The 24,311-nt window shown below is 36.4% G+C and overlaps 1 protein-coding gene across 2 annotated transcripts in view; it reads left to right on the plus strand.

The window, feature by feature from the left end:
* a1cf (apobec1 complementation factor) overlaps positions 1 to 24,311 on the plus strand; it is a 108,209-nt gene that overhangs the window by 66,119 nt on the left and 17,779 nt on the right. For both annotated transcript variants that reach the window (XM_028795418.2, XM_028795419.2), the window contains exons 6-8: positions 8,788 to 8,952; positions 18,263 to 18,360; positions 22,327 to 22,603. In XM_028795418.2, coding sequence (XP_028651251.2) covers positions 8,788 to 8,952; positions 18,263 to 18,360; positions 22,327 to 22,603 — 540 coding nt within the window. The remainder of the gene's footprint in view (positions 1 to 8,787; positions 8,953 to 18,262; positions 18,361 to 22,326; positions 22,604 to 24,311) is intronic.

Raw genomic sequence — 24,311 nt, forward strand, 5'->3', positions numbered from 1 at the left:
AGCCATTATTGTGTGTTTTTTTTAGCTGGGCTGGTGTCCAGATTTCTGTTGAATGGATTTTTTTGTACAGTTTTGATTATTTTGTCTATGTTAATATTGTTACTTTTCATATTTATATTTACCTAAACTTTATGTATTATTTAATTCCTATGTGTCAATGCTTGTTCAGTTATGTTCCATGTGTTTTGCTGGTGGTTTCCCAAGAGGCAGGGCATCACCTATCCATCTCCATCAAGGGACTACCCTCAACCCTTTAAAGCTGAGGAAACAAGCAGTCCCTTGCGGTTCATTGAATGTGCTTAATGGTATTGTATGAGTTGTCTTGTGATTATTGTATATTGATTCTCTGGATTTTTTTGACGTTTGAACTTGGTTTTTGACTTTGCCTTCTGGATATGTGTTTTTAGGATTTGTTTACCTTGGATTGCTTTTGTTGTTTAAGGCAACTTCTTCTGGGTATTTTGTGCTCTTCAGAGCTTCCTTGTTTCACAGCATGTTTGTAAAATGAATATTTTTATTTATAAAGAAAAAAAGACATTAAACAAGAATTTAAACATCAGTCAGGTAAGAAACCCTGGCTGAAACATAAGAATGTGCAGCTTTGGGCTTATGTTTGGGGTAAATGTCTTGCATTAAAAAAAAATCTTCTCTCAATTTGCAGGTTCCCTGCAGACTGCATCAAATTTTCCCTTAAGATTTCAGTGTATTTCGCTGCATTCATTTTATCCTCTGCCCTCACAAATCTTCCAAGGCCCGCTGCACACAAGCATCTTTACAAAACGCTGCTGCCACCACCAAGTTTCATGCTGGAGGTGGTGTTTTGATAATCTCCAGTGTTTGGCTTACACTGATGGCCAAAAGCTCAATATCTGTCTCATTAGAACACAGAACCTTCTTCCAATAACTCCAGAGTCTTCCATGTGCCTTCTGGCAAAGTCTGGTGGAGATGTCATGTACATTTTTAACAGTGGTTTTGTCTTTTCCAATCTCCCATACAACTGTGACTGGTGAAGCCCCTGGTCAGCATGTTGTTGTCTGCACTGTCTCTCCATTCCATTCTTGGTCACTGTATCTGGTAGTTCCTTCAGACTTCTCATAGTTCTCTTAGTGGCCTACTTCACTAGTCTCCTTCTTCCAGAAGCATTCTGTTTTTGTGCACAGCCTGCTCTAGACAGATTTACAGCTGGGCCATACTCTTTCCATTTTGTAGTGATTGATTTAACTGGACTTCGAGGGATCTTCAGTGACTTGGATATTTTCTTGTGGTCATCCCCTGACTTGTGCTCTTCAATCACCTTTTTACTGAGTTATTTGGAGTTTTCTTTTAAACATTAACTAGGTTAGACCACCATACTGACTCACACAAATTGGCCCATTCAGATACAGAGGCATTTATACTACAATCAACTGAAATCCATTGAATACAGACAGATGATCTCCAATGAACTAATTATGTGACTTTTAAAGCCAACTGGCTTCACCAGAGATGGTTTAGGTGTGTTGTATTACAGGGGTAAACACGTGATCAGTTATTTAGTGTTCTATATTTGTAATTAATTTAGACCCCATTTGCAGACAAATGTCTTCAATTTGACAGCAAAGAGTCTGTTGATTAGTGCCAAAAAACCCAAATTAAATCCACTGTGATTCAATCTTGTACAATAAGAAAATGTGAAAATGGGGTGAATATGTTTTATAGTTACTGTAGTTAGGAAGCAAGATACAAATATACTTTGTTACATGTTTTTTTTTCCTTCCAGTTCCTTTTTTGGTACAGTGCGTTGTTCTCAACTGCTGGTGTTTCTTCTTTTATATTTCTCACAGTGTCCATATTGCTTCCTTATTTCTCTCTAACATACAATTTTGATTACATTCAACTTTTGGTTTTACCAATTTGGTACTGGTCTGCCTTGCACCGTAATGATGTTTGTTATCTGAAAGTACCAATTGTTAAATACATGTTTATTTTATAAACTACATTTTTATCACAGACTTTTTCCCTCCATTAATTTCCTGAACCCACTTTTTCCATTAAGGGTCACAGCAAGCCATTTTCTATCCCCATATTGGATAGCAGTCTCTAAAAGGGCTTGCACTCTTACAGATATCTTCTAAGAGTTATTTTTTTAACTACTTCAGTTCATCTTTTGAATGTCAACAAACACTATAATACACAGGCAAAAACCATACAGTCGAGGGGTGACTGGGCTGAAGTTAACTTTGGGTGTTTGAAACTGTGAGACAGCAGCTCCAAACACTGTACCACTGAGCCACCCCAAAATCAAATAGAAAAGTAAAAAATCCTGAATATAAAAACTGAATTTTCACATATGCACATATTGTATTGTACCACCAACAGACTTGGACTGAACTTGTTAGATCACTAACTGAATTGATGACTAACTGAAACTGGTGTCAGAAAGGGCATCCAGTTTTAGGATTCCAGGTTGGGTACAGCAGAAAAGAAATCTAGAAGCACTGCCTCACAAAGGGCACAAAAGTTGATGAACACTGTTTTTGAGAGTAGTTAAATGCAGAGGTCTTAAACTTCAAATTCTGACATGCAACACAAAATGATAAAATGAAATGAAAAACATAAAGGATGAGAAATAAAGTAAAGAGAGTGAGAGCGAAACCACACAACTAAACACCAGCCCAGAACCCAAATCTCTGGGAATCAAACCAGTAGAAGAGCATTATGAATGGTTTCCAGCTTTTTTTAATTGGTCGTTCAGCTGACATTTTTCAGTACTATACATGTTGTGGCTTCATAAAGGTATGAAGGCATGCCAGCAGTGCAAAAGTAATGCTAAGGTGAGAAAACATTAATAGAGTCAGATTGAAAGAGAGGTGCTAAAAGTAATCTCCATGTTTAGACTTGTTGATCTCGGTGAATTGCTGTCATCTCCAAAACAACTGATAAAGTTGTAATATTTCCATTATAATCTGATGAACAGACTGGTAGGAAATATAGCAAAACTGAATCAGAAAGTGAAATATGCAGTCATTTCACTGATGCAAATGGACTTTAAAATTCAGGAGAGGATTACCTCTTGGTCATCATTAAAAAATTGATTACTTCACATACACTGTCACTTTTCTTTAATCGTGCCACTTGAGGTTCATTTTTTATATTACAGTCATTGCATGACAAAAGCTTATTGCAGCTATTGTTAAGCATCCAGATAGACAGTTCAGATAATGCATTCTTATCATAGCTGTGCTTCATATTGAAATATATTGGCTAGGGTGTTTCCTTTACATTTGAAGTTAATTATCTGGAACTGAAAAACACAATATACAGTTGTAAATAATCAGTTTTTATGGATGGAACAAGATAAACTAATGTCTGGCTGCACAAGATGCACCACTTTTAACATACTGTATACAAGAGCAGCAACTGTCAAAGGAGGAATGGCTTCATGGAATTTCTGCCTAACACAGTATTTAAACCCACAGAAAGCCTAGTCATGTGTGAATTTCCCATTGGGATTAATAAAGTATCTATCTATCTATCTATCTATCTATCTATCTATCTATCTATCTATCTATCTATCTATCTATCTATGTGAATTTCCCATTGGGATTAATAAAGTATCTATCTATCTATCTATCTATCTATCTATCTATCTATCTATCTATCTATCTATCTATCTATCTATCTATCTATGTGAATTTCCCATTGGGATTAATAAAGTATCTATCTATCTATCTATCTATCTATCTATCTATCTATCTATCTATCTATCTATCTATCTATCTATCTATCTATCTATCTATCTATCTATCTATCTATCTATCTATCTATCTATCTATCTATCTATCTATCTAGTCATGTACTGAACAGATGGTGGCATTTCTCACTTTCTCCCAGACCTGTGGAGTTACACATAAACCTTACATGACAATGACTGTTGCAACAGAAGCAGAAACCTTTCACATTTTCAGGATACATAACATTTGCTTTTTTGAAAGCTCAGGAAACTGATATTGACATTCAGTTGAATCCCATACAGTGTTTTGACAAAACCAAAACTGGTCAGAACGTTAATAACCCAGGAGGGACCAACAGGAAAAGATACGGTGAGAAGTTTCATTTAAATGAGCATAGCAATTAGAAGTAAAAGCCACAATAAAAATAAGCTTTGCACACAAACTTCTTTTCATTATCAGAGAATGGGACATGCAATCATAAGCTAAGACCTTTGGAGCATTCCTGAGATGAAGCATGTATTTATTATTAAGCCACTGCCGAGGCCTGCATCACAAGAACCTCATGCCTTCAGAACTCTGGTTAGTTCCCACATCTCTCTGGAACTGCAGATGGTTTATTACTAATTTACAATCAATGAGATGTCAGTACTGGAAAACATTGCATTCTGCGTGCTGTTGGTGTAGTTTTACTTTGACATCCTTACTACAATATTATGTGAAATAATTTTTTGACATAATGTCATAACTTTAAAAAATGTCTACAGCTATTACCAGGTTGTTCCTAATAAATGGTTTTAGGAAGTAACTAACAATAAAATATTTTCTATTTCGAAGGTGTAAAAACCATGTCACTGATCCAGCATCCAGTCACCATCCTTGTTAAACTTGTAGATTTGCCCCATGCGTTTATTTTTTACCCTATAGGTACTCCAGTTTTATTACCATAATATATAAATATATAATATACACACACACATAAACATTTATATACATATATATATATATACATATCTACATATACACATCTACATATATATACACACATACATAAACACACACATAAGACTTACTGACTGAAACGGGCTTTCATTGACAATCATGTTACATTATTTTTAAAATGTTTCCTTTTTTTTTGATAACCTCTTTAACACACTACTTCTCCGCTGCGAAGCGCGGGTATTTTGCTAGTATATATATATATATATATATACATATACACACATACATGCAGTTTTAATAACACAGAAATCAATATAAACATTAACATCATTATCATATGAGAATATGAAGTAATATAAGAAGCAGTTTTCATATAAATATAAATTATTAAACAGTAAAATCTTCTTCTGTAATTTGCTACCGTGGCAATTTGTGTGTCTGTCCAGGATTTTAAATGACCTGTAGCTCGCAAACCGTTTCACCTATACACTTGAAATGTGGTACACATATAGTACGTCACGTCTACTATCCGCTTTATGGGTGATGATTGTTTTACTCTTTTTATGTTTATTTTATTTTATTGTAGAATCAACTCCTATCTGAGGGCAGCCGTGGGCGGATGCGTATGGTGTATTCACTCCATGTTATCGTGCATTGCGCTGTCAGTGGTATTTTGATAAAAGAATTTGAACAACATATAAGAAGCGTATAAATTATTAAACAGTAAAACATTAACATTTAAGAAGTAAACTTACATTAAGTACTACTGCAGTGCCTTCGGGTATACCTCATTTTTTGTTTGCCCATTACATGCTTAAATGTATACATTTTTTGGTGCACCTACCCGAGAACACGCGACATATAACCGAGCGTGGGAGAAGCATGGATTTTAAACACGCGTTGAGTTCATCTGCTGGTCTCCGTCGTGGAATAACTGGTAATGTTTGAGTAAAATGTACAGCGAGTAAAACGACATTACCTCCTATTTTTTTTTTACGATCTCTGAGATCTTGCTTTTTTCGGTTCAAGGCTTCATAAGCTCTTTTATGTTGTATGGTGTACTTATCCCAAACCATCATCTTTGAATGTTGCAAGACTTTCGCCTTGTATGTAGATCGGGTAATTACATTCATTGCATTCCTAGTCTGAATCACAATCTGATTGTATGGGTGGTTACCTGCCAGTGTAGGGTTGCCACCCGTCCTTTAAAATACGGAATCGTGCCGCGTTTGAGAATGAAATTGCGCGTCCCGTTTTGAATCAATACTGGACGGGATTTATCCCGTATTTTTTTTATCATTTTTTTTTTAAAGCAGCGTCTCATGCAAATCATCCCACACGCATTTTATGAAGATGCCTCCTTTCCTACTTTTGATTGGGTAATACTTGATGTCATCGTTAGTTTGATTGGTGTTTTTAACTGTCCAGTGAGGAGGGCGTGTCTTTTAAGTACAGTCTGCAAAGTGTTGGCACTGAGATATGGCGTCAGCGCCATAGTTGAAGCCCCTAACATTGCGGTCAGCAAGTCGGCTAACATCCGCCATGTGCCGTCTTTCAGTTGCAAGAAGCAGATCATAGAATGGTTGAAACTGTTGCCCCTAACGTTGCGCCACGGCGTGTGGTTCGTTTATACCTCATTTAACTTCTATCTCGCGAATATGTTATCGCAATCCGCAGCGGGAGCGTTTCTATAAACTTAATTTAAACTTACGTTTTACACCGTGCTTTGTTTCCCTTATGAACATGCTTGTATGCTTAACTCGCTCCGTTCTCAATTGTTTAATTAATTTTTTGCTCTTCGCTGTTTGCGGCTGTTCCTCCATTTCCCCCTACTTCGTTCTTTTATCTTGCGAATATGTTATTGCAATCCTTAACGGGAGCGTTTCAATAAACTGATTGAAAATAGTTTTGCATTTACCTTTTTAGTAAAAGGCGAGCTTTTAAGCCTGAGAAATCACCCCGTAAATGCACACGTTTAATTGGACATGTGTTAATATGTATAGTTACACAGTATTAAAAGACAGTGAACAACGTCAGTTACCTTTCTTCCCGCGTTTGATAAAAGGTGAGCTTTTAAGCCTGAGAAATCACCCCGTAAATGCACACGTTTAATTGCACATGTGTTAATATGTATGCTTACCCAGTATTAAAAGACAGTCAAAAATTAACGACATTTACCTTCGTTCCCGCGTTGTGACTCGTGCTGTAAATGTCTTCCTTGTTTTTTAGTTCACGTGATTACGTAGGAGGCGTGATGACGCGATACTTGACTCCGCCTCCTCCATTACAGTGTATGGACAAAAATATGTTCCAGTTATGACCATTACCATTACGCTTTGAATTTCGGGAAGTTGGAGAATTAGTGATGAGTGAGTCAGTCAGTGAGTGAGTGAGTGAGTGAGTGAGTGAGTGAGTGAGTCAGTCAGTCAGTCAGTGAGGGCTTTGCCTTTTATTATTATAGATACTCAAAACATACATGGTAAATTAATTTGCAGGCCAAAATTGACCAGTGCTGTTTCCCATCTTAAGCCCAGTTCTGCCAGAATAAACGCTACATGTCCTGAAACCCTGAATCTTGGACTAAGCAGTTTGAAGAATGTTACATCTATTATGACAAAAGTCGATAACAAAGTAACTAAAAACAAATATTTTTAAAGACTGAATTGAATATTCTGGGTGGCACGGTGGTGCAGTGGGTAGCGCTGTTGCCTCGCAGTTAGGAGACCTGGGGACCTGGGTTCGCTTCCCGGGTCCTTCCTGCGTGGAGTTTGCTTGTTCTCCCCGTGTGTGCGTGGGTTTCCTCCGGGCGTTCCGGTTTCCTCCCACAGTCCAAAGACATGCAGGTTAGGTGGATTGGCGATTCTAAATTGGCCCTAGTGTGTGCTTGGTGTGTGGGTGTGTTTGTGTGTGTTCTGCGGTGGGTTGGCACCCTGCCCGGGATTGGTTCCTGCCTTGTGCCCTGTGTTGGCTGTGATTGGCTCCAGCAGACCCCCGTGACCCTGTGTTCGGATTCAGCGGTTTGGAAAATGGATGGATGGATGGATATTCTATCCATATTACAGAAGTATAAATTCACTTCACTTTATATCTCAATATTACTCCAATGCCTTGTAAGCACCAGAAAAAATCTAACAAAAGAGAGAATTATGGGTGATCACTTGAGACAAGACCAATGTCCAGCAAGGTTATATGTGTGATGCGTTTGAAACACTGGGGGCAGGGGGCTCGCTTTGGGAGACGCTTTCATACATCATCCATCTTTCTTTGGTTCTTTCTTTCTTTCGTTCTTTCTTTCTTTCTTTCTTTCTTTCTTTCTTTCTTATCAGAGAAATTAAATGTAGCAAGCTAAATCATATAGTTGCATGATGAACTTCTTCTAGCAAACGTCTTCTACCTAGTGATGTTGGTTCTGCCTTAACTCTGGTAGGAGTACAGGAAAACCTTTCTTCTTCAAATTTACAATCCACTGCCTTTGTTCAGAACTGAAATTTGAAATTTTTGAAATTTCAGCAGATTGAAATTTATCTTCATTTTGTGTACCTTGTTTTGCGGTAAAAATCATTACATGAAGTTTTACATGATTGCATTACAAGGTTATCAGTTGTATCGTACAGTTTGAGGTTACACAGAGAGTTTTGCCAATGTTTTAGTTAAAATATTATCCCTCTATATACAGTACAGCATTTTGTTACATTACAAACGCAATGCACTTTGAGATGATGTCAGGGATGGAAGGCACTATATGAAATCAGGACAATCCATCTTTGTTTTGTCACAAGGCACAGCTCAACAGTGAAGAACTAATGAGTACAGTAAAACAAACAAATATACAAGGGTTATCATTGAGTTTCAATCCTGAACTTTACAAATAATGCGTCAATATTATTAGATGCGGTGCTCTCTTATTTAGTGGCTGGAAAAGTTGTGTAACATACTGCAGCACATCCAGTGCAACTCAAACCTGACAGTTTAATAAGATTAGTAACAGGAATATGTCATTCGCACTTATAGTTCTAGGATAGACTGTGAAACCGAACTGATTAATATCCATAACTGAATAAATTAAAGAATAAGCAAAAAGAGAAGATATTCAATTATATTTATAATACAAAAAATGTGTACTTCGTTTTGCAGGACGAATTCAGTTATGGGGCCATGCCATTGCTGTTGATTGGGCTGAGCCAGAGGTTGAAGTTGATGAAGACACCATGGCAACAGTTAAAATTTTGTATGTGAGAAACTTGATGCTTTCAACCACCGAGGAGACAATTGAAAAAGAATTCAACAGCCTCAAGCCAGGCAAGTAGACAGTCTTAAAATAATTCTGTGTAACAATATTTCAATTGCACATTTTCATACAAACATTTTACAAAATGTCAAAGAAGTTGTTACATACAAAGAAAAGCAAATTAAAATTAGATAAGAATAATACTGAAAAAATAGTATGCAAAAAGTAAATAATGCAAACTTACATAAGATAGACAGATAATTATGAGAAATATGAGTCCTTAAATATAGACTTGGTTAGGTTAGGGTTAGAAAGTATGTGTGGTGTGTACTGAAAACTATAGGAGTGTCTAAGTGAAATGTACTATTGTGATCATAAGACTAGGATTTTTGCACTGAAGAAATTAATTATTTATAATGCATTGCTTATTTATTACTAATAGTGTTATGTTACAAAAACCATCTGGTAGTATTTGACCTCTAGGTCAATGCTCAGTATAGGAAATGGCTCTCCTGTGGTAGAACGGACAGTGATCAGGCAGGACTTTAAATCTCTGGGGCTGGGAGGCAACAGTATGAAGTATTAATCACTGTAACATTGTGCCACCCTGAAATATGATTTGTTTGATTGTAAAAAACTTCACTGAATTTAACAGGCTGCTAAGTTTCATAGCTGTTAAGAAAAACATTTTGAAAGAGTAGAAATTCAAAGGTGGGAAAAATAACATCACAAGGGGTTCAGTGCATATGCTAAAATAGCACATTTAACTGAGAATAAAAAAGTAATACTGCTTGATTAAATATTTTTTATGATTTTATTAGAGTATGACTGCCACAGATTTAACTTTAAAAAAAAGGGGGTGGAGGTAAGTAGGTTTGACTAAGGGCCGTGTACTTAAAGATTACATGGATCTTTTTATACATTTATTCACATAATGAATGTAAATTAACATACATAAAAATATGAAGAGAAAAAATATATAGTACCTGAACATAATAAATAGCTCATTAAATGATTGCAACTCACTGTAACAAAGAGAATGTGAGCATTTTTATGCCTCCTCAAAAGAAAAAATTACAAATACCTTTATGGAGTCATATGATGTATGCAATGAGTTTGCTTCCACAACCAAAAATGATAAATTTACAAAAGAACAGAAAATGAAAGAGTATAATAGTAATAATGATTGTAAAAGCCTACCACTGGTTGTAAGTTATGCAAGTGATGCATTACATTAAAGTGATTTTAGACGTGTTTTGGAAAAGATGTAATATTTATATGCATAGAAAAATTATTTAATTTGCAGCATGTGTCCATATGCAATCCTACACATACCAGAGAGAAAAAGCAGAGAAAGTTAGTAGAGTAAAGAAGGATAGTGCTAAAATAAATAAACTTTGCATTAATATTTGATAATCGGTACACCACATAAAACAACTAGAAATAAACACAAATTTCTAAAATCTGCCTGACTCACATACAGCCAGTGGAGAAGGTTGTAGTACCAGGCGCAGTGAAAATGTGTTTTGCTGAGACAGCCCTGCAAGAGACTGTGGCCAAAGAGGATTGCAAATACCCTAGGGCCAGCAGGTGGTAGTAAACAGAGTCCTTCCCTTTCCCACCCAATACAGACAGCATGCCCAGAAGGTGCCTTGAAGGATTTCCCTTGGTTAAAAGGGATACCTTTCTCTATGGAGCTCCTAGATTCATGGGAATTTGTGGCCTTCTCTGGCTCTAGTAAGTGACATGGAATGGAATCAACTCCTGAATGTGGTTAAAAGGTCACACATTTTGCGCTATAATGAGCCTAGCGTTGGGCAAAAGCCTCATGGCAGAGGCACAGAGAAGGAGAGTAACAAAAATGAAATGGGAGGAAGTGTTCTGTAGTAGTTTTAGGAAATTGGAAAGTGAGAAATACAGTCCTCAATAGAATAAAAAATGAGTTTTAAAGAGAGGCACTATGGGACAAAAAGGAATATTTATTTTTTCTTTGTGATATCTAGGCTACCCGGTGTTCTTTCCTGTGATCACTGTAACCCTCTTCTGTATTTTTGGAAAATAAACACCACACTTTTGTAAAATCATGGGCTTGCTTGCCATTATTTTCTGTTAAAGAGAAAGAGGGAGCACTGTCATATTATACTGCTTATCTAAAAATACCTTGGATCTAATTTATATACAGTATATACATGTCATTATGGGGCTCATTCTTCTAAATAGATGCAAAAGAACATTTATTTTTAAGAAAGAAGAAATTGAAACACCATCCAAACAAATTAAAATAACATGTGAAGTACATCTGTATGTTTTGAAAACAATCCATGAAACTCCATCTGACAGAGAGAGCTATATGACCAGAGATCCCAAACTAGAGACAAAACATCAAATAAAATAAGTACGTTCAGCACTGTAAAGGCACAGTGTGCTTACTTTTATTAATGATTGCTTCCAGAAAGGGACAGCTAGTCAATAAAATTAATATGGACCAAGGCTTTCAGACTAGTATCATGTAAATTAATCTATGCAGATATACAGAGCCATACTCAGGTTTGTGCACTGTGGTAAACAGATACCCCCCTCTTGACACTATCATGACAGTAAGAGAGATTCAGATTCTGTAGGAGAATATATCATGTTAAACAAATGTCAAAGATTGGATACTATTTGTCTTTTACAAATCAGATATGATCTTATAATATTATAGATGGAAACCCCTTTCTTTGTTCTTTTAGCTAAACGTTATCATCATTATTTAGAAGAGGAACTGGTCTACTGTATATGATGCACATTCTAGCAAGGCTTTATTTTTGTCCAATAAGACAGAAATTGACACTTGGCCTAATGGTTTTGGTAGCATTTTATTTTCTCTAACTTAACTAACACAGTGCTAACTAAGTTGAATTGAAATTTAAAGAACCTCAAAGGTTTATTAAAAAGCTCTTCTACGTTGACAGCATCAAGATGTGGTATTTCGATTTTATCAAGGAAGTCCTTAGCTTAAGACTCACTTTCTTAAAGACTTATAGTTTTCCTTGAATGTGTTCGTCCTTAAATTTACTTCCCACTACATTGTCAACCTCTGTAATTTGTATTTATTGTGTTTCAAATTGTGTTTATGTATTTTTATACTAAAATCTTATTGACCCTTACTCCTTGCATATAATCATAGCGAAATAGCTTAAAGATAAGTCAACTTTAGAGATAACTTCTCCCCATCACAGGTCTCAGTTGTTGACCTGTTATATTCCTGATCAGTTGTAGAAATTCAGGGAATTACCTGTAAAGCCCTTTTAGACTGCACTTTACTTTTATGTGAAATATTCAAAATAATGTGTCTTTTTAAAACTGTCTTCAGTGCTTTACAGTTTTTCTTCAGAAATGTTAATGCATGAGCAGTCAATTGCCCTTAACAGCATATATCAATAGAATATGTCACTAATTGTAAATTGGGCTCATGTGACATAATGATTTGAGCTTTAAAATAATAGCAACATGGTTAGATATAGAAATAGCTTTGTATTTACAAGGCTTACTAGAGGCTATTAAGTTATAGTGCTCAAGTAGTGGAGTATCATGTACTGAAGAAAAGAAGGAATATTCTCTCAAACATGAGTATAGAAATCTCTTTGAGTCAGATGAAATTACTACGGCAGTTTTACATGTTATATTTGCAGGAGCTGAGGACGTATCTAAGATTGGATTTAATACACAGGGCCGGCCCTAACAATTGCGGGGCCCTATGCGAAACAGATTGCGCGGGGCCCAGTCGGGGTAGGGATAAGGATAATAAGTGAAAATTAAGATTTTGTATTAGAAAATAAATTCGTCTTTGCATTTTATTCATTCTTTACTAAGTACAAAATCACGATCAAATTAACTTTACTTTACGAGCCTTGCGTGTAGCGAAGTCATACAGTATATCATCAAAATTTTGTTTCCTACATAGATCACGCTCAATAGCAAGAATTGCCAAATTGTTCAATCTATCTTCGTGAATTGTTGACCTCAAGTAATTCTTGATTAGTTTGAGGCGCGAGAAGCTTCTTTCACCAGATGCCACAGTTAAAAAAATGAAAAATGAACAAAATAAAGTATTTACTGATTTATTACGTCGTTATTGCATTTGATTACGTGATTTAACGTTTGAACGACAATTTGCATTTGATTATGTCACGTTTGCATTTGATTACGAGTAAATAAAATTTAAAAAAATACCTTAAGTCTACCAATTTAGGGGAACTTGAGGTAAGATGAACCACTTTTTAAAATTCCTTGTCAAATCCACATTTTTTGCTTTTTACCAGTAATTTTCAGTCAAATTATTGTTAATGATCTGCATATGCATGCGCTTGTCGCTTAGGGATGAATCGGTACGTTTTGAGCAAGTGTTTGTGAAAAAAATTTTTTTTTATCTTACCCCTACTACGGGTAAGATGAAACAATCGTTTGGGTAGACGAATCACATAGTTTTACAAAATAAAATAATCTTAAACATTTGAAATGAGAGACTATTCATAAAACAAATTGTATAAACATACAAGTTGACGTGCCGATGATTCTATGGCTGACTGTTAACATAGGGTGGGTTATCAATGTACAGGATCTTCGAATTTTATACAACACTTGTTTCTGAGGAACAAGCTTTACTCACCGGTGAAAAAATCTTCGTCTGGCAGAAAAGAGAAAATTTAAACCACTGCCGGTAAATTTCAAACTATTCATCCAAAAAATCGATAACATCATCTCCATAAATAGCTCCTCCTGTTTGATTGGTTTCACTGAGCTGAGCCATCATAAGGTTAAGAACGGTGTCTGTTTCATCTTACCCCAAGTTCCCCTAAATGACGAGTTTAGAGATAAAGCACCCGAGCAGCTACAATTTTTTTTCAATTTTATTTACTTGTCGTAATTACTTGAAACAACGACGTAATAGATAAAAAACACTGTAAAAACATAAAAACAGAATAAACACGCTGACCTATACATGATTATAAGTTATAATGGTTTAATTTAATAATTTACACCTAAAATTAGCGCGGGGCCTATGAAAGTGCGGGGCCCACTGCAGCCGCATAGGTTGCAGTGGCCTAAGGCCGGCCCTGTTAATACACAATTAAAGTGTCCATTTATTATAAGGTTATGAGTCCTCATACTGGGAAATGATTCAAATACCCTAAGCTTAAATTCTATGTAATCCAAATTTGGTTAGTAAATTTGAGCCAAAATTAATTTGTATTTGTATGTTTAGATTCCACACCATCATAATATATCACCCTTAATATTTGCACACTGCATTACTGCCAACACATGGAATTATTTGGTGAATAAGATTTTCCACATCTCTGGTTTTGTTATCATACATGTAATAAAAAATAAATTGATCATGACTTTTTAAGTAAATATCGTCCCTTAATGATGTGAGAGAACTTTTTTCTCTTAAGGTAGTGACTGAGACCTTTAACATACCAGTATATAAAATGTATTGATTAATCAGTGTTATACTCTGTCTGCCTTCATGAAGTGTTTTCTAATATTAGATGAAAGCAGTTTTAAGATGTTTTAAATTTAAGCTATATGACCAATTTCACACCTGCTGTTGATGGTCCTTACAACTAGTAAAATAACCAGTAAATTACTGAATAATAATGGAGGGTGGGTAATAATAATGTCCTCTTTCTCTCTTCTCTTCCCCCAAAACCACCACATTAAGATTTGGGTCTCTAACAAACTAAACTCCTATTAGTTAAGGGAACAAAACATTTACTTTATACAGTAAAAAATATGAATTCCAAAATTTTCAGACCCTTATTCACATTTTTCACATTTAGTTATGTTGCAGCCTTCAGAAAGAGAAAACAGGATTTTAGAAATCTTTGCAAATTTATCAATAATAAAAAAAATGAAATATCACAGTGACACAAGTATTCTAACTCATTACTCAGTACTTAGCCTGAAGTCTTCTTAGGGCTGACATGACAAATGTCACACACAGGATTTGAGGATTTTCTGCCGTTCTTCTCAGCAGGTCCTCTCAAGCTCTGTCAAGTTGAATGGAGATGTTCAACTCGGTTCAAGCCTGGGCTCTTGCAAGGTGATTCAAAGACATTCCAAGAGTTAAGTCCTTAAGCCACTCCAGTGTTGTCTTTGCTCTGGAGAAGTTTTCATTAAGGATATCTCTGTACTTTGCTCCATTCAGCTTTCTCTCCGCCCTGTCTAGTCTCACAAACTCTGACACTGACAAACAATCCCACAACAAGATCCAGCCCACCATGCTTCACTGTTTGAATGGTATTACATAGAGTAGGTAGTGAGCAGTGCCTGGTTTCCCTCCAGACCTGACACTAATCTTGCTTTCATCAGACTATACAATCTTTTTGCTCACAGTATGAGAGTCTTTATGTGCCCTTTTGCAGTCTCCAAGGGGGATTCCATGTGTTTTCTACTGAGGAGGAGTTTCGCTTTGGCCACTGTGTTATAAAGCCCAGATCAGTGGAGCATTGCAGTGATGGTTGACCTTCTGGATGGCCCTTCTTCAATGGTTGCTCAGTTTGGCCAGCTGTAGGGAAAGTAGTGGTTGTTCTAAAATTCTATCATTTAAGAATTATGAAAGAAACTGTTCTCAGTACTGCAAGAATTTTTTATAGCCTTTCCCAAATCTGTGCATCTAAGCAAATCCTGTATCTAAGCTCTACAGGAAATACACATCATAGCTTGGTTTTGGCTCAGATATACCGTTAAATGTGAGACCTTCTACAAACAGATGTGTGCCTTTCTTAATCATGTCCAGTCAATTGAATTGACCACAGGTGGACTTCAGACAAGGTGTAAATAAACCTCAGTGATCATCAATAGGATGGGATGCACCTAAGACAAATTTCAAATATCATAGAAAAGGGTCTGAATACTTGAATCAATGAGACATTTCAGTTCTTTTATTTGTAATAAAAAATCCTGTTTCTAAAATCCTGTTTTCACTTTGTCGTTCTAGGGTATTAAATGTTGCTTTATGTGGGGGAAAAAATAATTTAAATGATCTTAACACAAGGCTGCAATATAGAAAAATGTTGCTTTCTAAACCCACTATATTTATCATTAATGTATACTCTCCAGTTACATACTAATGTATGCTAATATAAATGATTATTAATATTTGCTATATACTATATAATAATATAAATATGCAATATCAGTTAAAACAGCAAAAGAGATGAAGATATTATATATGTGTGCATATACAGTACAGGGGCGGCATGGTGGTGCAGTGGGTAGCGCTGCTGCCTCGCAGTTGGGAGACCTGGGGACCTGGGTTCGCCTCCCGGGTCCTCCCTGCGTGGAGTTTGCATGTTCTCCCCGTGTCTGCGTGGGTTTCCTCCGGGCGCTCCGGTTTCCTCCCACAGTCCAAAGACATGCTGGTTAGGTGGATTGGCGATTCTAAATTGGCCCTAGTGTGTGCTTGGTGTGTGGGTGTGTTTGTGTGTGTCCTGCGGTGGGTTGGCACCCTGCCCAGGATTGGTTCCCTGCCTTGTGCCCTGTGTTGGCTGGGATTGGCTCCAGCAGACCCCCGTGACCCTGTGTTCGGATTCAGCGGGTTGGATAATGGATGGATGGATATACAGTACATATTGATATTCTTTTTTTTATTTACAAATGCACAAACACAATGAAATAGCAGTGTTGGCAAATTTTGCTCCCATGCTTAATGGTAACTTTTCAAGTTTAAAAATTGTAAGAACTATTGTTTTTAACTCTTTAGCTTCTGGAGAGTTGTAGATGTGGGAATGACTGTGGCAGGGAACAGAAAGGGTATATTTGACGTCAGCTTCATTCAGATGCTGCTTAATGCTATAAAATGCAGTCCACTTGCTAGTGGCTGATCAGAATAATTTAGAAATATATGCATTTTACCATTTTTAAACAAAATCTCCGTTGTCTTTCTGATGCGATGCAACACATTTTCTAAATCTCGGAGCTTGTCAAATGCAAAGCATTGAGGGTACCAATTTCTGGGCAGGTGGTAAAACACTTTTACTTTCAGTGGCTGCTTTGAAGTCATCACACAGGATTTTAGAAAATAAATTCTGCTGCAAACTTAACTGAATTAGTTGACTCTGACATTACCGGTGTTTCAGTTGTTTGGTTCAGGTTTCACATCAATAAACTGAGCTCCAAACGCTTTCATTTAATTCTAAATTTTGCTCATTGTATTCTCTATTTCACCTTCTATTTGTCCTGTATTTTCCCTCACCTTTGCCTTGAAGCAATTATTTGAGCATTTTTCCTGCTCTTTCATCTCCTGATTGAAATTGTTTAGACTGTTGTGTAGCTTAGCATTCTTGCCTTCATATCCATCCCAAGTGCAATTATTGGCATTCTCAATTCAAGAGTTTCATTTATACAATCTTCTGCACTGTGTTGCCAGTTGGTGTCGATGCTGGGTGACGCATGGTGTGTTTGTCTGGATTGACAAGACACTCCCAGTTTTTGCTTTGTGGAATGAGTGTAAAAAGCTCTCACTCTCAGCTCATTTCCAGACTCAGTAAAGGCTGGGCTGAAGGTTCTGCTAGATGCTATCCCAGAGCTCTCCAAATTGGAGGAGTCCAACTCATGAGCACCTCTACGTGTCTCCTCTTCATTAACTTGTGGCACACAATGACACATTGCTGACTTTGAATTAGACTTCAGAAGTTCATTAAAGTTTATTTTCTTTTACTTTAACAGTTTTCTTTCCTCTGTACTCCCAGAACTCCCACCAAGAATGTTTTAATAGAGGATGTACCACATATTGTTAAAAGATACAAAAAAGACAGCACTTTTGCAGGCAGAGTGCAGTCTCAAACAGCAGACAAGAACATATCCAAGAAAGTGTTTTTAATACCACATATCCATATTTGTTACATATAAGTATGTGTGTATGACTCCAACCAACTTATTGAACACTTTGCTATAAATTATGCATAAAATTATCAAACAACAAGAAGGATCCAGACATTTCTAATGATAACAATTTATGATGTGACATGAAAGTAAAAAATAGATTCTATTCAATTTTGTTTGCATCAAGGCTTTAAGCTGCTCTCCATTTTAATAAACTACTGTATATCTTAGCAATGATGATCTCTCTTTTGTGCTGATAACAAAATGTGTCCACATTACCTTTGATGATCTTTCCAAGTGTTTAAAACATTTTTCCTTTAAAATCAGTAATTTTTATGTGGTTTGGCTGACTTTGTTAGTGCCAAACACATGTGCACTTTTACAAAAAAGAACTGCCGTAATTTAGGATTCATTTATACAGCTGCTGAGAGATCATCATTGAACTATTTAATGGATCAGCTGGATGGGAGAAGCTAAGAATATCCTTTTCTAACACTGTGCTTTCAGGGGCTGTTGAAAGAATAAAGAAGATAAGAGATTACGCCTTTGTACACTTCACAGAGCGAGAAGATGCAATAAATGCAATGAATGCTTTGAATGGAAAGGTAATTCAAACAGGTCAGACCACTGTGAATTAATTAAGCTTTACAGTTAAAGTAGTGGAAAGGTACTTTTACGCTGATTAGCTTGGTGTTTTAGATGGAAGGACCGTGTCTCAAATGTTGTTTTTCTCTAACATGACTTGATACAAAGTAAAAATGCAGTGAAAATAGAATTTTGTAGCTTCAAAAATAATGAAACTGACCTCTAGGCATCAAGTGAAACACCACACAGATGTAACATAAAGCCTTTGGGGTTCAGCTACAGCGTGTATCCCTACTGACATTTTGGTTATTAGCACAATCAAAATGCTATTAGTGCGATTAATCCACAGTGACTGCATTGGTGTGGCCTTGTGTATCTTCTGGGTTTAGTTTTTGAGTTTCCCTATTCATACCAGAGTACAGTCAGTTTGCAGAGTATCCAGAGACGTTTAAAATATGATGTACTATTTAACACTAGAATTCCTGAAGCCTACGAAAAAACTTGTAATCCCGGTCCACCTTAAATCCCTTCACACCTCTCTATTAGCGTCTTTTGTTTTGTAAATGTGTCGATCAGCACAAGCAGCCTGCTATCCCATCCCCCGCCTTGACGGAGCTCATCTCTGGCAAAAACTTCTCCCAGCTCAAGGCAAGGCTCCTTATCTGCATGTGAGATCTGGAGTTGTACTGGGTAAATAATACAGTATATCGTTATTTGGAATACATGCATTGTGTGTGTGCTCCACGTCTACAAAGATCTGGGTAAGTGTAGGATGAAAGGAAATGCAAGAAATGCCGAACACATGCCTAAAGCAGAAACTTTTTCCATGTTATACTAATAATGGAATGAAGTGTATAATGTGTGAAGACTTTAGTCCAAATATCAAATCAATACATGCACTTTTATTCAAGAATATAACCAAAGAAAAAAAAAAGCATTCGAATTTACAGGTAGCTGTCAATGAGTTAAAAACTCACGCTCAAATATCAATCGACAGGGAGTTAACACATATATTTGAATGGTGCAGAGGTAATAATTGCTGCCTTATAACCCAAATGTCCCAGGTTTGAGACACAGCACTCCGCGTTTTGAGTAGTGAGCTGCGATTATTATAATTATTATTATTATTATTTATTATTATTTCTACAATATAATAAAAACATACATTTGCTTTGAGTCTGTAACACCCGGTGTAAATTTTGGCTAGTTGTAAAAGTTAGCTCTTGTTTCTTTATTATTTAGTTTCATTCTCTCAGTGATGTTCACGTGATACAACAAAATTGCCTCTCCCTCTCTGAGTTGATGGCATTTATCTCCATTCTTTTCACAAGAGCAGCTCTGTGGCTGATGCCTGCTCAGAACTATTTGTTGTACCAGTAATCAAAGATACAATGTCCCGTGATCGCTATCAGACTGGACAAAGGTAGGATCGTAACAAAAGACAGCTTCTTCACAACGATTTCACTTTGTCTTAAATAACTTTTGTGAAATTCTTCTTTCTGGCTGCAGACTCTTCGTTTTGCAAGGACTATCAAAGGACCCATTTATTATTATTATAATAGAAACAAAATACCTTTATGTGTTAGTCATCAAGAATAAATAAATACCTTAGGAATATATGAAAATAATTCACATCTGGAGGGAACTAAGCAAAGCTTTAAAAGTTTGAGTCTGAAAGGTTATCATTGTTGGTGGAGTTCCAGCAATGCGCAGGCACAATATTAATGTACAACAGGTAGGAAAATTCAGTTTTAACATTTTGAAGGGAAAATTGATGCCTATCTATTTCCTTAATGCAATTCTGATTCTAACGGATACATCAGAGATCTTTGGAAGTTGCTGGAAAGCTAAGAGCTTAAATGATATACAGTATGAGGACTTCTACTGCGTAGGCCATTGTAATGAACGCTATTAAGAGCTGTGACTACCAGCATTTGCTATTTTTATTGAATTTATTCAATCACTCAGTATTTTTATTGGTGGAACAGCTACTTACATTACCATTTAAAGTTACCTCAGATTTTATGAACATTATTAATACTTGTGCAACAATTATGGAGTAAAATATATAGATAAAGAATTTACTAGGATCTGGAGATCCATCTGCTTTACAATAAATATGTCACTTATCCAAGCAAGAGAACCAGTCACTCAAGCTTGACAGTCTGTAAAATGGAAATGTATTATTGTATACTCATATGCGGACCTTTGATATTATATCACTGTTAATCGTCTCAGTTTATGTCTGAACAAAGCTACGAAGGGTCTGGAAACACATTACACAACATACATGAATGTTAGCTTGCGAGCTGGTAGCCCAATCTTAGGTGGTGACAGCGACTTTCGCGAACAAAGCACAAAACTTTTTGTTTTTCAAGACAGAACTTTGAAAAACATCTGGAATTTGGATTCTGAGTTAATAAAGCTACTCTTATATTCAGCAGAGTGGCAAATTATCACACAACTTCACGGGCCAGTACAAAAAATGTAAAGTATGTCACCAAATTATAAAGGCTCTAAAGACCCTAACCTTTAGCAAACACCCCTCAAATAATTATGAATGATCCTAGGGTTATCATTTGTAAATATCATTGGATATAAAAAGCAAAAAGACGTCCTTCAGAGTGTGGATAACAAATCACACAAAATTAATGGAAGACTTAGTCAGACAATCTCTTGCGTACTGTGTTTTAAGGTGTAATACTAATATGCATGTTTGGATGTTGTGATGGCTTCATGAGACTGTCAGGTACAATCACAAACTGTCTGCCCTTGACCCTGTGTATCTGCCTTTTATGAAGCATTCATGTGACAAGATGATACTGAGAAATAAAATTGGATCATTATCTCAAACCAGTGGAGGGTGCCCCATTCACTATTGTGTTAGTCATGTGTGGATGAGATACTGGGACAGCTTAGCTATTAACTAAAGTAGTGAGCTTGATGGACTGAATAGTCTCCTCTGCTTTGTTGAAGTTCTTATATATCCTAGGCTGACATGATAGCACATTAGCTTTTTTTGCCTCAAAATTACCATCTTAGATGCTTTAATTGGATTTTTACATATCTGTTTGTATTTTTCTTTTTCTCTTTGGTTACAGACTTTAACAATTATGGAAATATTTTGCATTTGGTATATCATAGCCCTGTTGTAAGTTCTACATCTGCAGTTCAGCTTTTGCCAAAAACTGGAAAAACTGACCCATAAACGTCAATTCATTTAGATGTTGATTACAGATACTTTCAGGCTGTACTGTTTATTTATGATCACATTTAGGTTGGCGCTTTTGTAACAGGACTAATCCATGACAAAGACTATCCCAACTTCTGAATGCACACTCAGGATCTCTGCAGATGAAGCCATTTTGCCTGCTCAGATTTCCTTGCCCTTGTAACAGGCCCACTCTCAGCTCTGCTACGTTGGCTGGACTCTCCAAAGTTTTTTTCTGTTTGGGTGTGAAAGCCTATAAATATAATTTAACACTTTTTTACAGTTTCCCATTTTAGTTTTTAGTTTAGGTTTTAATTTTAAAGACATTTCAGACTAGATACTTAAAATAAAAAAGATTTATGTGAATGAATTATTGAACAAAATGAGTTTCTTATATGGTTTATTCAATTGACCTTACAATTGCTGGCCAAATTCTTTAGCCATAAATCCTTACTGGCAAAATACAGAAGTGAGTGCCTGTCTTGAAAGTAAAAGCAAAATGTACAAAATGTGACTTTTAAACCATTTTGATTGAAATTCTAAGATTCTGATTGTGTTCATTGTTTTTTCTTTTTAATAGAGCATAATATAGTATACCATAAGAATGATATTTTGTTACTGCAACTTTCTTCTTAAATGTTAATGCCTGGTTATGTCTTAATGTCAAAAAATAAGTAGGTTGTAAGTTTTGAAGCCAATGTGATTTAATTAGTCAGTGCAGATTTGTACCACAAAGAGTTTTTTTCAAACTACATGTGTACTTTTCTTTGACAAGCTGGTGGACGGATCTCCAATTGAGGTAACTTTAGCCAAGCCTGTTGACAAGGACAGCTACATTCGTTATACCCGAGGCACTGGGGGCCGAGGGGCAATGATCCAAGGAGAATACGCCTACACACTGGGTCAAGTGTACGAACCTTCAGCCGCTTACCTAGGAGCTCCAGTCTTCTACGCACCACAGGCTTATGCTGCTATTCCAAGCCAACTGCGATTTCCTGCCAACAAGGCTCACATTAGCCCGCGTGGCATGGTCCGGACTCCCTCCATCAGAGGTAAATAAAAACTGTGTACATTTCCTTTGTTTGAGAACAGGTTAATCTGATAAAGAGACTTTACCTCCTTAGACTGGTTCCCACTGAGCATGAAATACTCAATATTAGATGAAAGACAAGCTACAAGTTCCTACTAAATGCTTATAACTGTAGGCATCACTTTTCTGATTTGATTATGAAGAATTTAGCTGGAAATCACTCTGGTAATACAACATTAAAATGGTCTCTTAAGGCAAGTCCATGGTACGTCATCTGCATATCATCTGCCTGCATTTGCCAATTGAATAGTTATGTTTCACTTTGCTGTCTGAGAGCCATTGAAACAACCACAAAGAAAGTTCACTATATCTAACATGATGATTTTAAAAATGCTGATATACAGTACATAGAATATTTTATTGAATATTATTCATTTTCATGGTGCAAAATGAGACTGACAATAAACCTATTTGAGCAATAGTGCATTTGGGCACTTTACGCTATAGATACCAAAGGGAGTGTCGCTTTCTGATTAATGATTTTCTTTTATTTGCCAAGTTTGATTTCTTGTCACTAAATGATACAGTTGAAGTACAGTATATACTCTCTGTCCTTAAGGTGCAAGATTAATCAGTACTCTTTACACTTATAATACATTGCAGATATTGCTATGTTAAGGCTCTAAATTATCAAAATAATGTGTTTTTTTACGTATAGACAAATTGAGGGATGAAGACAGTGAAAATGTATCAAAGCTAAAAAAAATGGTAAAACAATTTGAGGGCCCACTCTATCTGTCTTTTTTATTTCACTCATTAATTTACCATATAATAAAATATTAAGGTCTGTGCATGTGTCCTGTCCCTTAGAGCAATATGATTGGTCAGTTTGCCTTTGGTGACACAATCGAAAGAGGAAGTACGAGTGTAAGACACATGAGGAGGAGAAAAGACATAAGGAGGCAAGCTGAGAGACAGGTGGACAGGACAGGAGGCAAGAAAGGCTCCTCAAAAATAATGCAAGAGTCAGAGTCACTAGTCATGAGAGGTCCAGACACACATAGATGCTGAAGAAAGCTGCTAAAACAGTCCATGTATGGAGTGAAATAGAAAATGTTTTTAAACTATTCTATCACCTGTCTTTATCAGGTAGCATGGCTAGTCCCTTATGAATAGCTTCCAACTCCAAATTCAGTGTTCTCCAGGCAGGTAGTGTCATTTAAAGTTTATTCTGGGTCAAGGCCTAGAATCACATAGTGATGTCCTATAAAGCCCCAGGGCCACAAGTCTACAGTGTCCTATAACGTTTCCTGGGCTATGAGCATCCTAACAGAAACCAAACCTGAAAGACAGCTCCTGTACTGCCTATTTTGTTCATAGATAGAGCTTGGATTCCAAATGTTTCATGGCAAATATCTCTACTGTAACCTCTTTCCTCAGAGGTATTGTGCCAAAATAACACCTCCTTTCGTTTGGTAGTTTAGAGAACCATGGAATTTGTTGGCCTGCCTGTTTTCCACTGTAAGCAACAAGGTCTGTATATTAAAGCTATAGAAACCAGTGGTGTACATACCTCTAGTGATTTTGTAAAGGTCCTCTGTGACCCTTCTTCTCAAGCTTTTGCCCTGAGTGGTGACCCACACTGACATACAGGGTAATAGGCATTATCCTCATTCGGCACTACCCAGATTCTACCTTTACCCTTGCCAACAACTCATTGCAATGCTCTA

The sequence above is a fragment of the Erpetoichthys calabaricus genome, chromosome 2 (assembly GCF_900747795.2).
Source record: "Erpetoichthys calabaricus chromosome 2, fErpCal1.3, whole genome shotgun sequence".
In the NCBI taxonomy this organism is placed as follows: domain Eukaryota; kingdom Metazoa; phylum Chordata; class Cladistia; order Polypteriformes; family Polypteridae; genus Erpetoichthys; species Erpetoichthys calabaricus.